We start from the raw sequence: 14,959 nt of genomic DNA on the forward strand, positions 1-14,959 counted from the left end.
AGGTCTATACCATTATCCAGACTCAGGAAAGATAAAGAATGATCAGTTGGAAGGAGATGAAAGAAACCAATGTTTGCTTAAACTCTTAGCCTCTTGCTTTGCCTTCAGACATACTGGTGTGGACAGACACATAGAAAAGGCATCTAGATTTTATTATTACTTTATTTAAAGTTACATACAATTAATTTTGTTCTAAGACTTGCAGATAGCCAACTTAGCTAGATTTGATCTCTGATTTCTTGACATTAGGGTAGGAGATTTCTCTGTAGAAGTTAAACGTGGTCAGGCTTTACGTAATTAAAATGACCCCTGCCTAAAATATTTTTGGCATTCTCAGTAAAAATAACCACCAGTGTCTGTCGGCTGTGCTGCCCCCGTTACTCCAGCCTTCGAAACTCTCCTGTTTTCTGGCCACAGGGCACGCAGCACATTCCGGAGCCTTGCTCTGAAGCTCTGTGGATCTTGAGGACGGAGGCCGTATGTTGGCAAGGTGTACAGGTGGAATTTTGTGGTCCTGAAACTGATAGCATGTCGTCGTGTTCTTTCTTTCTAGAGGGACGGATGGTCATCCAGGATATTCCTGCTGTCACCAGCAGAGGGCACATGGAGAACACCCCTGAGCTGGTGTCTGACCCCACCTACTACAGCAGCTTCTACCAGCCGTCTCTGTTTCCGTACTACAACAATCTCTACAACTACCCGCAGTACTCCATGGCCTTGGCTGCTGACTCCTCTGCTGGGGACATGGGAAGTCCCCTTGGGGGCTCCCCTGTGAAGAACAGCCTCCGGAGCCTCCCAGCGCCTTACATGCCTGGCCAGGCCGGAAACCAGTGGCAGGTAGGTTGTTACCCAGAGAGGGAACTGGATGTTTGAAACCGCACACACGCACATACACCCAGACCAGCACACGTGTGTGCCATCATGCAAAACGTGTAGAAAGTTTTCACTCTACGCATTACACCATTTAACCGCAGACACTGACTGAAAGGAATTGTAAAAAAAAAAATGTGCGTACATTTGTTTGCATTTTGAAATTTTACTTTCTCATACTTGAGTGTCACTTCGTGTAAACGCCCAGGGGCCAGAATCACTTTTGGAAGTGGCTTGTGTGTGAGGCCTCAGCTCCTCCAGCCTTGCCCGCACTGTGGAGAGCAGCTTAGAGAATGCTGGACTCAGCCTTCCGGGTGGTGTAACCGAGGTGGCGTTTGCGCCCTGGAAGGGAGATGCAGAGTGATCTGTGTGTTTGCACGGAAGAAAGGTGAGAGAAGAACTAGGTCACTGCTGTGCTGGGCCACCTGGAGAGCATTTGTATCTGGGAATGGAGGTCAGTCTTTCATACACTGAGTATGTGTTTCTGAAATAGTGTGCAATCAAGAGCTTTCAGTATTTGGGGTAAAACAAAGCATTTTGCATTATCAGGGGACATTTATTCAGCGCTATTCTGCTTCTCTTGTCACCACTTCTCTCATGCTGGTTTGTCCGCGGCATATTCAAGGCCTGGAAAGCATAGCATTCCCAGGCTGGATTAGCATGTTGTGAGAATGTGCGTGCATAAGCACTTAGAATCAGCGCCTCCAAATCCCCTCCACCTGTAGAATACCAATTGTGCAAGAGTTGTTCTCATTTTGGGCGCATTTACTGTGTGTGGGCTTTCCACATTGATTCCAACACACAGGTATATGTATTTGGGGAGTTTAGGGTAAGTCTTTGACCTTTTTATGCCCACTTCTAAAAAATGTGCATTGACATTTTCTTCTGAGCAGTTCTGTTCCATTTTGCATTTGTTGGTGTGGAGAAGTTTGTTGATACTCACTTCACCTCTTTTTTGGGCTCTCCCACTGGCTTTATGGATCTGACTTCCTTGTAATAGTCATGCGTCAGCTTTAATCTCTGGGCTACTCATTTTTGTAAGTTTTTCATGAGTTACTTTTAGCATCATACTTTTTAAAAAGGTGCTGGAATTTACAGCTGATGTGAGTGTAAAGGAAATTCAGTGATTTATAATCCGCAGGCTCGAGTCCTGCAGGTCTTTCAAAGTGCCAGTTGGGTTTTATGATTTGGGACACTTTTTAGGTTGATTTCTGTTAGGGATGCTGTTCTAAGAAAGGAGAAGGAAGTATCTTATTTGTTTAGTTGCTAAACAGATTTGTTTGTTGTGTAGTCGTTAAGTTGTGTCTGACTCTTTATGACACCATGGGCTGTAGCCCTCCAGGCTCCTCTGTCCCTGGGATTCTCCAGGCAAAAATACTGGAGTGGGTTGCCACTTCCTTCTCCAGGCATCTTCTCGACTCAGGGATCAAACCTGCATCTCCTGCATTGCAGGTGGTCTCCTGCACGTAGGCCAGTTCTTCACTGCTGAGCCACCAGCGAAGTCCCATATGTATTATAAGCAGCAATTAAATAGAAACACCTAGCAGTAATACTTACAACCAGTGTTTAAGGAAATAAACAGCTCACTTGTTCACCAAGTCACTATGGCAGGGGCATGGGGAATGGTGATCTGGGGCAGAGCCTCTGCCCACCTGGCTGTTCTGCTGCGTCAGGAGGGCTCCCTGGCTCTGCTCTGTGGACTGTGCCTTGCCCGTTCCTGGTGGAAGCTTCCCCGGAGGAGAGAGGGTGCAGTGATCCTCTCGTCTCTGTAGCCATGCTTTCCTGTCTCGCTTGTGGAAGGTGTCCCACAGCTGCGTCTGCAGGGCACTGAGCTGGTCTCGCTCACTGGACCTTCCCCCTTGGTCTGACCCTGGCTCCACCTGAAGGGCCTGAAGCTTAAGCAACATCTCCACCATCTACTGTCTTGACTCTTGCTAAGATCTGACTTCCCTCCTCACTCTGCACCAGAGCAGTAGCTTTGATGTCATCTTCCCTTGCTGCTTTGTGTATCAGTGTGTTTGTGGGGAACAGTGTGAAATGTCTTCAGAACAAAGAGCTCCTTTCTGGTTCCTAGAAAAGATTGATTCTAGTGGAGATTGTCATAATTTTCTAAAGCCAGACTTAGAAATTAGTGGGGAGGGTCCTGAATTGTTCACGAATAGAAATCATTGACTTTTCATTGTAGAGCTGAGACTTCCTATAAGTCTCCCTGTAAAGTCATGCAAGTCACAAGTAATTATTGAACACCTACTCAGTGAAAAGCCTATTTTAAAAAAAGCTAGAGCATTCTCCAGGGCCAACGTCCCAGGACTCTTCCCTGATGATGCCCTGCACTCATGCCGAGAGCTGCTTTAATATCTTCGGGTCTGCCTCCAGCCGCTGGAGATTTGTAGCCCAATCACGGGTTCCTGTCCTGTTGTGAAACAGGAATAACATTTGTGACACTGGAACAAACTCACGATGAATGGCTGGTTCCACTGACCAGCAGCTCAATTTCACTTCTGCGTTTAATTGCCTGCGAAAGCTGTTTATTGCCTGGTGCACTCCTCCACGGCAACATTACCTTTTAAATAAACATGTTGTACCCGGTTGGCAAAGGAGAGGTGCATATCACGGGAGCAGAAATAAATATGGGAGGACTCTGAGCTGTATCTGGGCTCTCCTTGCAGTCCCCATGGCCGGCGCCTGCTGGATTAGCTTTTCAGAAGCTTGTACCACCAGAGGTGGAGACTCCGGTTCCAGGAACAGTTGGGGTGTGGTCACATGGCAGCAGAGGTGACTCCGTCCTTCTGGTGGTTCTTTGGGGCTCAGTCTTAAGATGCGGTCATCTGTTTATGATTGTCCACCTCACTGGAATGCATTCGATTATGAAATAATGATGCATTGAGGTCCCACTCTTTGCCAGGGATCTACCGCTGAGCCAAATGGACAAAAAGTCCAAAAGTAAGTCTTGGAGAAAGTCTGTTACCACCTGGTATATGAGAATGGGGAATCATCTGTGTAGCCCTGAGTTTGAAACAGATACAGGCAGACAGGAGATCAAGCTGACCGCTAGGCCTCGGTGCGCAGAGAAAGGCGCCCCCTTGTGGGCTTTACTGGGATGGCTCTTCAGCACTTGCTGCTATGGGCCGGAGGACCCAGCAGGGCACTTGTAAAAGGCGCTTTTTTTTTTTTAATTTTACTTTTTAACACTGTATTGGTTTTGCCATACTTTGCCTTGAATCCGCCTTGGGTGTACGTGTGTCCCCATCCTGAACCCCCCCCCCCCCCCATCCCATCCCTCTGGGTCATCCCAGTGCACCAGCCCTGAGCGCCCTGTATCATGCTTCGAACCTGGACTGGTGATTCGTTTCACATGTGATAATTTACATGTTTCAATGCCATTCTCCCGTATCATCCCGCCCTCACCCTCTCCCACAGAGTCCTAAAGGCTGTTCAGTAGAAAAGGCGCCTTTTTTGATTGCTGCCCGCCTGCTGTGTTCGCCATCCTGTACCCAGCAGCCTGCCGGGGGGCCCTGGTTTTCACACTGCCTCCCCCTTTTATCAGTGTGGTTCAACGTCAGAACAACCTGTCAGCTCAAAGAATGCTTCTGGAGCATGTGCACTGTGGGCACAGTTGCAGCACCTCCACTTCTGTGCCCTTGGGGTCCCCCGGGAGGGCCAGAGGTGGGGGTGAGGGATAGCAAGCCAAGGCTTAAGCCTGGCTCCCGTTCCCAAGGAGACGATTATAATTAACCATTAATTAAGCCGTTAATTTCTAAACTTACAACAACAGTATATCAAGGAGAAGGTAGTAGAATGCAAAGTCTACTTTGAAATAGGAGAATTCAGATCAGTTGTATGCCAACCTCTGGCATATAAGTTGTAGTATCAGGCCCCCAGGATAATGTGCATCTGGTCACATCAGACTCCCGGTTGACTGGCTAAGAGAGAGGAATTGGCTCCCCGAGGAACACAACCCCAGTCCTGGGCCTTCTTTCTCTGGGTGAGGTGCTCTCTCTGCAGGCACTCCTGTGATCCTCTGGGCTTCCACTCCAGTCCCATCACCCACTTCCCTGGCTTCTCTTTTTAGAATGAAGTGGGATTTGGCCACTATTTGTTGGTGAGCAGACACGGACAGTCTTTTTCTTCTGGAAAGAACAACTTACAGTTTTCAAGCACACAGAAGAGAAATCCGTAGGACCACTTTCAGTTAAAACATGTAATTTCTTTCCTCAGGAAAAGAGAATTAGATGTGGTATTTGCCTTGGGCTATTAGAGCTAACTACCCTAATTTGATTTTTAAAGGGGGATTACAGAGACATATATTTCTGTTGATACTCTGCTGATGTGGTGTATTTAGTTTGTATCAGGCCACTTGTGTGAACTCTGTAATTCTAATAATTTTATAGGTGCTTATTTTAGGATTTCTAGATTAGACAGTCATTTTTAGAAAAATATTGGTACTGACATTTTTCTTCCCGCTAAATACCTCCAGATGTAATCTATGTTCTTAGTGCATTACTCAGTTTAGATATCATTGGTGGACAACTGGTGTCAGCTTGTTCTTTATTTTGCTGGCAATGTATTTTGTGGTTCACTGTCTTGAATGCAGGCTGTTGCCTATGCTGGTTTACAAAGAAATGAGGAAAACTGAGACAATGGGGGTTTCTCTAACAGCTCAGTTATTCAGTTGTTTCTATTGAGACCTTCAGATTCCAACTTTTTTTTTAATGTAATGAGGATTCCTTTTTTTTTTCCCCTGTAAATGTCCTTCCTCAGCAATATAAGAAACTGGAGGCTCTACCGCTGTCTTTCCCACCCCCGTTTTAAAAAGTTGTGCTGATCTGAAGTCCAGAGAGAGTCTGGAAGCCATGTACCGGCATTGTGTCGCCACGACAGCAGCAGAGTTCTTCAGGGTCTTCAGTATGCTGTCTGTGGCAGTTGTCTCAGCCTCCTTCCAGACCTGTGCTGTCTCCTTATCTCGGCCCTGTGAATGCCCTCATGTTAGTCCAGCATTTTATGAGACTCTCCTCACATGCACCTCAAGTAGATCCTGCTTTCTGGAACCCTGGGGACACAGGGCTTGGGCTTCCTAGTTCAGAAGACCAGCCTTGGAGAATCTTCTGTTTGAACATAAAAGTCATTTCAGACCACTGGAAGCTTAAAGCCAGTGAAGTGACAATGTCAGGCTTCCCCAAGTTTGGGGTCACATTGCCTCTACTATGAACTTTCCCTTCAGTGGACTGTCTAGTCTTAGCCACATTTGTTATTTTCTCTTCTGAAACAATTCCTCATTAGATTTCTTCTCATTCAGGGAGAAAAAGTAAACCCAGCTTTTTTGGGCCTTTATGATGTCATGTTCCTACTCCTGCAAGAGAAAACCATATGTCAACCAGGGCATGTGTGGGGCAGCAGTAGGCTTGTGCGTCTGGAAACAGTTCTCTTTCTGTTTCTAAACCACCTTCTCGTTGCCGTGTGTTTCCACAGAGGAATTGCTATGTTGTCTTGTTCTAGATAGGTACCAACCATGATCATGACAGGCACCACCTGGTCTTCATCGCACTTCTCCTGAAAGGAATGGTGGTTCTCTTGCAGAGGTTTTGAAAGTTGAATGATGTGCTTGGCTTTTGCTTTTGCTTTTTGGAAGGGTCAGTGTTGTAAGAACTGATGTCCGTGATGACAGTATTTCTGCTGGCTCTTGGTCGGGAACCAAAGCTGAGGGAGGGTGGTGGGTATTTTAGAAGCTGAGCTCAGCTCGTTCATGGTGAGAGATGGATCTGAGGAATGTTCCCTCACTGCAGTGCGACAGCAGGAAAGTCATTTCGCAGAATATTTGGTTAAAAACATCTGGATTACAGAGGAAAATGGAACTGGCCTCTGGAAACTGCAGGCACTTTTGGAAGGCAGCGCTGAGTCAGGATCTCGGGGAGGAGCTGGGCCCCGGCCGTGCCACGGGATTGTTTCCCAGCCTGGCTGCGGCGGTCCAGTAGTAACCTCGGAAATCCAGATGGAGGGTGACCTCGGATTCTTAGAAACCTTTGAGAGACCTCAGAAAATCCTGGGCCATCCTACAGCTTCACTTCCATTCCGCCATGAGTCCAGTTTAATCTGAACTGAGTTGGAAAACCCTGGAAAGGGCTCATCTACTCCAGGGACGACTCCACAGTTTACTCGAGGCAGAAAGAAAGACATTATCTGTCTGTTGTGAGATTATGTCTGATCTCTGACACAGTAGCATTGGGTTAGTAAATAATACAGTCATTTGGGAATTCTGTAATCTGTTTGAAAATTAGATAATTAGATCACAGTTTTTAAAAAAACTTTCAGATTTGATTTAGTTGAGCTCGTGGCCAAAACCTTGTCTATTTACACTTGCCTTTTTAGCTTACTTTTTTTCTAAGTAGATGTCAATAAGATATAAAATTAGTTGCTTTTCAAAAAGTTTTAAGTATGTGCATGAGTAAGTCTCCTCTATTTCTTGGGAGTCCATATTTCTGTGTCCTGGTAAGTGGCCCTCATCAGTTGGATAAAGACCAAAATCAAGGGAATGCATAATAGAGGCTGATGTGCCCTATTTTTTGGAGCTACATTAGGAATATAGTATCAGAAACACAAAAAGAGTATAGTCATGAGAAATCTCCATCCTGTTACAGAGCGTGTGTAAGGAATTCCTGTGTGTGTTAATCATTAGTTGGCCGAGTGCCGGCTCCATGCCTAGCCCTGAGCTGCGCTGCCCCTTCCAGTGCCATCTCCCGGTGGGTAGATGAGAGGAAGGACACGCTCAATTCTCTGATCGCTGTTGTGGTCAGAGTCTGGAGATTCCCAGGGGCTGTGCTGCCTTGTGGAAAGGTGGGTTCTGTGCAGCGCTGTGCCCATGGGTGGGGCGAGGCGGCTTGAGGACAAGTGTTCTATCCCTGCTCTTGTTTAGAATTGCCTCTGCCTGATGATAATTCGAAGCAGGTTGACTTAGTTCTGTTGTGAAAAGTGCCCTGCAGAGAGCACTGTACCCAGGACAGGTGGCTCTCAGCACCCCCTCCTTGGGAGACCCTGACCCTGAGGCATTCCCTTGAGATGCACAACCTCCTGGGAGCAGGCTTCATAGAAAGACCAAGGAACAGGAAAAAGGATTATCTCTTCATTTATGTTTTCATTTTTCTTCCTTTTTTCATCACAGTTCTTTTCAAAAACACTCTTTTTGGTGATTCTTAGCCAATACTGAGAGAAGGAAGGCAGATGTAATAATTTTGTGTCTTGGGTAATGGTATGCAACCAAAAAATGGGAAGGCGTGTTTTCTCTGTCTCTGTCTCTCTCCCCATTTAATAGTGTCAGTGTAGTTTCTTGGTTTTTCAGCTTTAAACAATGTGAATAATAGAAACGTTTCAGTCAATACATTTTTCTTTCAAATATCAAACATTTATATACTTAAAATAACTTTTGAAATATGTAATGGGCAGAATTTTCTGTCTCCTTTCTTTTTACTAGGTCCCTGACCTACCTGTTAAGGGGCTCAGTTACGTGCTAAAAGGTCCAAACGAGGGGTCCTTGGATCTCACCGCTGCCCTGCACTGAGGCCCCCAAAGCGGGAGGCCTGTGGGTGGGGGTGTGACAGGTCAGTTACTGGACTGGCCGGTCAGGCGCTGGACCCTTCTTCCCTGCTGCTGCACTCGGCCCTGAGACCCAGCCTAGTCGGGGACTGGCACCCCCTTTGTGGGTGAAGAAACAGAGGCTCAGGGAGGTGAAGTGACCTGCCATGTCACAGGCTGGCAGGTGGGGGGCTGGAGTTGGAACCCTGGTTTGCCTGGCTGAGTGCACGTGTGCCCTCATATCTCTGCCGTCCTCATGGGGCAGCCCTCATTGCTTGGTTTTCCTGGTATGAAACCGTGAGGGGTTATATTACATCTTATGATGTAAGCTATTATAAGATATAACATCTTATGTAATGTTTTCAGAGACTTGGCACGTTAGATTATAGGAGAGTCCCAGTACTGATAGCATTAACCACGTTTAACTCTCTCTCACACACACTGTTGGTCACCCTGTCTCACTTGGTTACTCTGAGGTGGGCTTCCATCGTGGGTCTAGAGTGGGAAGTGCCTTTCTGCACCCCTGACCCACCATGAATTGGGTGTGCCCATCAATGGTCACCAGCCTGTGTCCCAGTTTTTGATGCCAGTTCGGGTAAAGGACAGGCGCACATGTGCTCACACTTGGAAGGTGGCCCCAGACAGCCTCACCTTGCCCTACAAGCAGTCTATCATGTTCAGTGCTCATAAGATACCCTTCACACTGCTGATTTATGCTAAAAGTATCCTAATGTTTCTGACAGCTCATGTGTGACTTGAATATAATCCATATTTCTTGGCACAGCTAATCCAAGTGGCTTATTTCCCGATACTGCTGATAGGGCTATATCTCTTGGTGTCGCCGCCATTGAAATTCTGATGGTAACATATTGTTTGTGGGTCACTAGTTTTGTCTAAAACAGTAGGTTGGAACAGAGTAGCAAAGGTTAATTAAATTTGTCCATCAAGATGGGGACAGAAATGGATGTCTCTGATACTTCTGGTTCTAAAATCAAAGTTCCCAAATGTTGTGGTTACAGGAATTTTTTCTTCTCATTTTCAGACTGACTCCCTCTCAAAATGTTTCATATTTGATCTTGGAGCAGTGAAAACATGAAGAATTATTAAAAGCCAAGGGCAGCGAGTAGGCCTTTATAATAGGCAGATTATATATTATAGGCCTATTATATATTATAATTACATGTTATATATTTAATAGATATATAATTATAATTACATATTATATAATAATATATTAAATGTATATTTAATGTGTTTAAATATTTAATATTTATATAATTGTATATTATATATATCTAACTTAAATATATTTAAGTATATAATATATAATAGGTTACATATTATAATAGGCCTTCGTTTAGATTGGGAAAGGTGGCCTAGTTTAGCAGAGAGATGCTTCCAAGGCCAACTTGCCTTGCATTCTGTCTTCTCTGCCTAATCCCTTTGTGAGTGGAACCAGGTTTGTTGATGTCTCTGAGCAGTTTCTTCCTGGGTTCATGATAATTACATTACGAGGACTCAGGTATCTGGTTTCCATCCCACCCCATCCCCCCAGCTGTGAGATATGGCCAGTTACATTTCTCTGGAAGGTTTCATTAAGGATGTCACCATTCCTAAGGCCCCTCCACCTGTCTACAGAGGCGTATGTCATGCTCTCAGAGCTTTGCATGTTAGAGAAAGTGGAGAGTACTATGTCTTGATGGTTATTAACTGAAATTAAAAAATACAAACCAGCTCTTTCACTGAAGCTGTTTCCTGTTGGCTTTTATGTGAACGATGCTTGCATTTCTGCCTGGCTCTGTATGACTTTGGTTGGAAAGTCAGGGTTTGTGGTTTTCGATTTGTGAATGAGACAAATACAAGTTTTCTAGCTCTAAAGGAGCTAGAAATCCTGTGTAAGTTTGTGGTTTAGGAAAAGTGAGGAAAGCACTGGGCTGCTCCCAGAGGCTGGTTCCAGATGAACCCCCCTTCTCTTTTGTTAACCCCAGAAATGCATAAAACCCTTCCAGTTTCCAGGAAAAGGAACCGTTTTCAGAGTTTTGTTTTTTCTTACTATGTACCTGTTTTTAAAGGGCCTTATTTCCCTTCACCTAATTCTTACACCAATGTCTTTCAGACATTTTAGACCAAGATCCACAGTAAGAAATGTTTTATCTTGTGATCCAGTGTATATTTGTACCTACATACAAACACAAAAATTAAAATTTCATAAAATAGCTCTTTCATATTGTATGCAGTGAATCTCATATTTGTTTAACTTTGTTTTATTTCATTAATTTTCATACTGTTTTTAAAAATATGTATTTGCTGATTGCAGCGGCTGAATTATTTGGGGCCCATTGCGCTAGTGGTAAAGAATCTGTCTGCCAGTGCAGGAAACAGAAGAGATGCGGGTTTGATCCTTTGGTCAGGAAGGTCCCCTGGAGGAGGGCATGGCAACCCACTTCAGTACTCTTGCCTGGAGAATCCCATGGACAGTGGGCTACAGGTGGGCTACAGTCTGTGGGTTGCAAAGAGTCAGACACGACTGAGCAACTAAGCATGCATGCACGGAGGGTCACTGTGTCAGGGAGTAAGCTGCTGTGTCTGTACCACTGATGCTGACGGAAAACAACCAACTGAGCAACACAGGTTTTAGCAAATTAATTTGGACTTTGGTAAATGTGGGGATATTCATATCTTTTCTTTTCATTTTTTTACTAAGGACAATCAAAATGGACTGCTAATAAATGCAGTTGTAATCTGGTTTCATATGCAATTCCCATCTTCTAAAGTTTGTAAAATGACATGAATTCCTATTCTATGTCTTCTCCAGAGTTTATGTTTTTCACATAGTTCATCTTATGGTGTTTTTATGTTTTAAAATCTCTGTTATTAGTCCTGCCTGGAATTTAGCTGCTTTTCATCTGTCCTTTTTGAAGAGCTCACCCACATAAGTTTTGTCTTGTTTTAGCATGTGTCATAGCTTTAGCTATGTGTCATGTGTCATGTGCTTTAGCAAGTATGAAACTTTGGGCAACATTTTCAACACCTTAGATTTATCATTTCTTGTTTGTCCTCTCTACTATATTGCATACACATGCTTCCTCTCTGCGTTTTCCCCCTCCCATCTCCTCTCAGGAGGAAGAGCATCTCTTCTAATTCTGGACAACCGTTCTTATGTTCTCCATTATCTAAGCACTGACCCTCAAACACAGCTCCTTCCCCATTGAAGGAGTGCCCCAGGCCAGGGGCCTGAGTCCTCACAGGCCAGTCTCCCTGTCCTTTTCTCTTCCTGGCTTTCAGGAGGGAAGTGGCAGGCACTCCATAATGTAGCACCTTAGGGAAAGCGAGGTGGGCCCTGCAGAGGAGGTTAACTCCTAATAAAGTCAGGAGAGAGAACTAACTTCCAGGGAAGCAAGAAGGGAGGAACGGAGTGTAGCTGTGGGGAGTCTGCTTGTGGCGCTGACTCAGCACTGGGCTGGTTGATATTTCAGTAATCTCTGAACTGTGTGTATGACAGCAATCATATAAAAATAACTCCTTCCAGATATGATGTGTGGGGTCTGAGAGGATAAATCAGGTGCCTATTTAAGAAGGTGGATGGGCAGTTGCCTCTCAGGGGAAGCCCCTGGCCTAAGTAAGGTCCCTGGACTAGGAGGACACTCAGTGTGATCAGGCATCCCATTCAAATAGTCTAAAGAGAAGCTTCTGTTAAAACTAAAGGAATCCGGGCTTCCCTGGTGCTCAGTAGCATAGAATCCACCTGCCATGGCAGGAGACACAGGTCAGTCCCGGATCCGGGAAGGCCCCACATGCCATGGAGCGCCTGAGCACGTGTCCCACAGCTGTTGAGCCTGTTCTCTAGAGCCCACGGACTGCACCTGCTGAGCCACATGCTGCAGCCTGAAGCCGCCCACCCTGGAGCCTGTGCTCTGTAGCAAGAGAAGCCACCGCAATGAGGAGCCCGATAACAAAGCGTGGCCCCATTAGCTGCGCCTAGAGAAGAGCCCTTGCAGCAATGAAGACTCAACCCAGCCAAAAATAAATAATGATTATTTAAAAGAAAACACAGAAATCCTTTAATGGGGGCAAAAGTCAGCCCTAACCTCCACTCTTAACCTCATGAGAAGACCTAGAATTCCAGCATGTGAAGCTTTCTTTTGTAGGAATTTTTCTATTCTTAAAACCAAAGGTTTTGCAATTAGGATTATTCTTTTTATTTATGAATGACTGAAATATTTACTATATCACATTAAATGGAAAATGATGATCACATACAATTAAAATGTTATATAAACACTTTGAGACTATTAAAGTACTAAAGCAAATATAGTCATATTTGTGCATCTTAAAATTACAGAGCTGGGGTCTTAGTTTTGTATGCTATAACAACCCTGTTTTCTTTTTTTAGAATTTATTTATTTTAATTGGAGGCTAATTACAATATTGTGGTGGTTTTTGTCATACATTGACATGACTCATCCATGGCGGTACATATATCCCACCATCCTGAACCCCTTCCTTGCAATTAGGATTATTAACCTATATAGTCCCTCTTCTTATGAAGACCATTCCCTTTCTTCACCAACTCTAATTCTGTGCAGCTCAGCCCTGCTTGATATAAACTGGACCAGTACTTGGTCTTGAGGAACCTCTTTTAGTCATTCCCTGGATGGAGTGTTTAGTTCAGTGTGTGACTAGACTCTTCCTATTTGAAGTGTTAATAGACCACCAGTATTTAGGATTTTTTTTTTTTAAGGGAGTGGAGTCTAACATTCTTACATTCTGTTGGGGTTTTATTGTTATTATTTAGAAAAAGGGTGACTGAGGTATGTAAGAAGGAAACCTATGGTTCTGATTTACTGAACTGTATGTTCTCAACAGTTTAATAAAATAAAACCCAAAGCTCTTAGGTTTTCCTCCGGGGTTAATACTAATACCGTGCACGTTCTCCACCAGCCCAGCTCCTATCCGTAGGTCATACTCTGGTTCAGAGACCTGGGGTGGGTAATAAGATTATAAAACATGCCTGTTGCTTGCCAGCTACCACATGCTAATAATAATAGTAGCCATAATTCACTAGAATCCAGGACTTTTAGGTTTTACTTGGCTTGTTTGTTTAAAGGAACAAAAAAAATAAAATCTTGAGGAGAAACAAGGGGGCATTGCATAAACGAAAGAAAAATTGCATCCTTTCAGCAGAGCTGAACAGTGCCTTTTGTTTGTGAGCACCTTGTGTCCTTCAGAAGAACTTTGCTGTTTTAGCTGGAGGTGAGGATCTGAGCACAAGGGGGTAGTATTAGGTTAGTTTAAAGCAGGTTTTCTCAAGCTTGGCGCTGTCGACATGGCTGGACAGTTCTGTGTTGTGAGGCTGCTCTGTGCACGAGAGGACGGTCTCTGCTCACTGGAGGCCAGTAGCAACCCTCCCTGCAGTGTGACGATTAGAAGTGTCTCCAGAAGTTGCTAAATGTCCCCAGGGGACACGTTGCCCCCAACTGAGTACTGCTGGTTTAAAGTAAAACAGGACGTTTCAGAGGTTTCCTTATTTGCCTGTTTTTGTCTCTCACCTAGAGTTGCAGCCTGTGATTTTTTTTTTTTTTTAAAGGTGTAAGAAAGTAAGAAGTGACCTTGAGTTTGTTCTCTGGACTTCCTGGGTGAATCACGAGTCAGTTTTAACTTCATGTTGCAGAGGTTTACGTGTGCAGTTAAAAATGCATTTAACCAGCTCTCTTGCTTATGTCCAGGTTGTCACATGAGTGGTTATTTGTAGATTATTCCTCTAGGAGCAGGTGAAGTGACTGGGGACCTCAGTAAGTTCACATTTGAATAACCTCAGGTGGAGTCTGACCCTTTGTATCTTTTCCTTCTTTTGCTGAGGTCTTTCATAGCTCAGTTTTCTGGGAATTCACTGGAGAAATCAAAAGTCTGAGTTCAAAACCTATTTCCAAATAATCCTTGTTATTTGATGCGTTGTTTTTTAGGTTTTTTTTACATTGAAAGTTATTTTTAATCGGAAGATAATTGCTTTGCAGTGTTGTGTTGGCTTCTGCCATTCAGCATCATGCATCAGCCCTGAGTGTACACATGCTCACCCCCTCTCAAACCTCCCGCACCCCGTTCCACCCTAGGTTGTCACCGAGTGCCGCGTTTAGCTCCCTGTGTGTTACAGCGACTTCCCCGTAGCCTTGTGTTTTACATATGGTGATATATATGATGCTTTCCGAAAACAGAAAAGGAATTAAGGAAAAACAAACATCTGAATGGATTTTGAAATTGTGTTTGTTTCCTGGTAAGATTTAGTTGAAAGGAAAAAAAGAATCCATGGTTTATCTGAATCTCTTTTCAAATATTATATACATTGGGATTGGCAGCAGTTGGTCAGTCTGTTTGTCAGACTTAACAACTTTTGTAGTTTTTACTTGATAACTGGGGATTTCATACTTCTCTTGGTGTGGGAAATATGTAGGTAATCCTAGAACACAGGTGTCACAGTGGATTTACCTGGAGAGCTTTGAAAAAACCCAGGGCCCTGGCCATATCC

The 14,959-nt window shown here is 44.4% G+C and overlaps 1 protein-coding gene across 2 annotated transcripts in view; it reads left to right on the forward strand.

Annotated features, from left to right (window-relative positions):
• Window positions 1-14,959, forward strand: part of DMRT1 (doublesex and mab-3 related transcription factor 1) — a 96,279-nt gene that overhangs the window by 40,081 nt on the left and 41,239 nt on the right. For both annotated transcript variants that reach the window (XM_070480403.1, XM_070480404.1), the window contains one exon: window positions 554-837. In XM_070480403.1, the coding sequence (XP_070336504.1) occupies window positions 554-837 (284 nt within the window). The remainder of the gene's footprint in view (window positions 1-553; window positions 838-14,959) is intronic.

This window comes from Odocoileus virginianus, chromosome 18 (genome assembly GCF_023699985.2).
Source record: "Odocoileus virginianus isolate 20LAN1187 ecotype Illinois chromosome 18, Ovbor_1.2, whole genome shotgun sequence".
In the NCBI taxonomy this organism is placed as follows: Eukaryota; Metazoa; Chordata; class Mammalia; order Artiodactyla; family Cervidae; genus Odocoileus; species Odocoileus virginianus.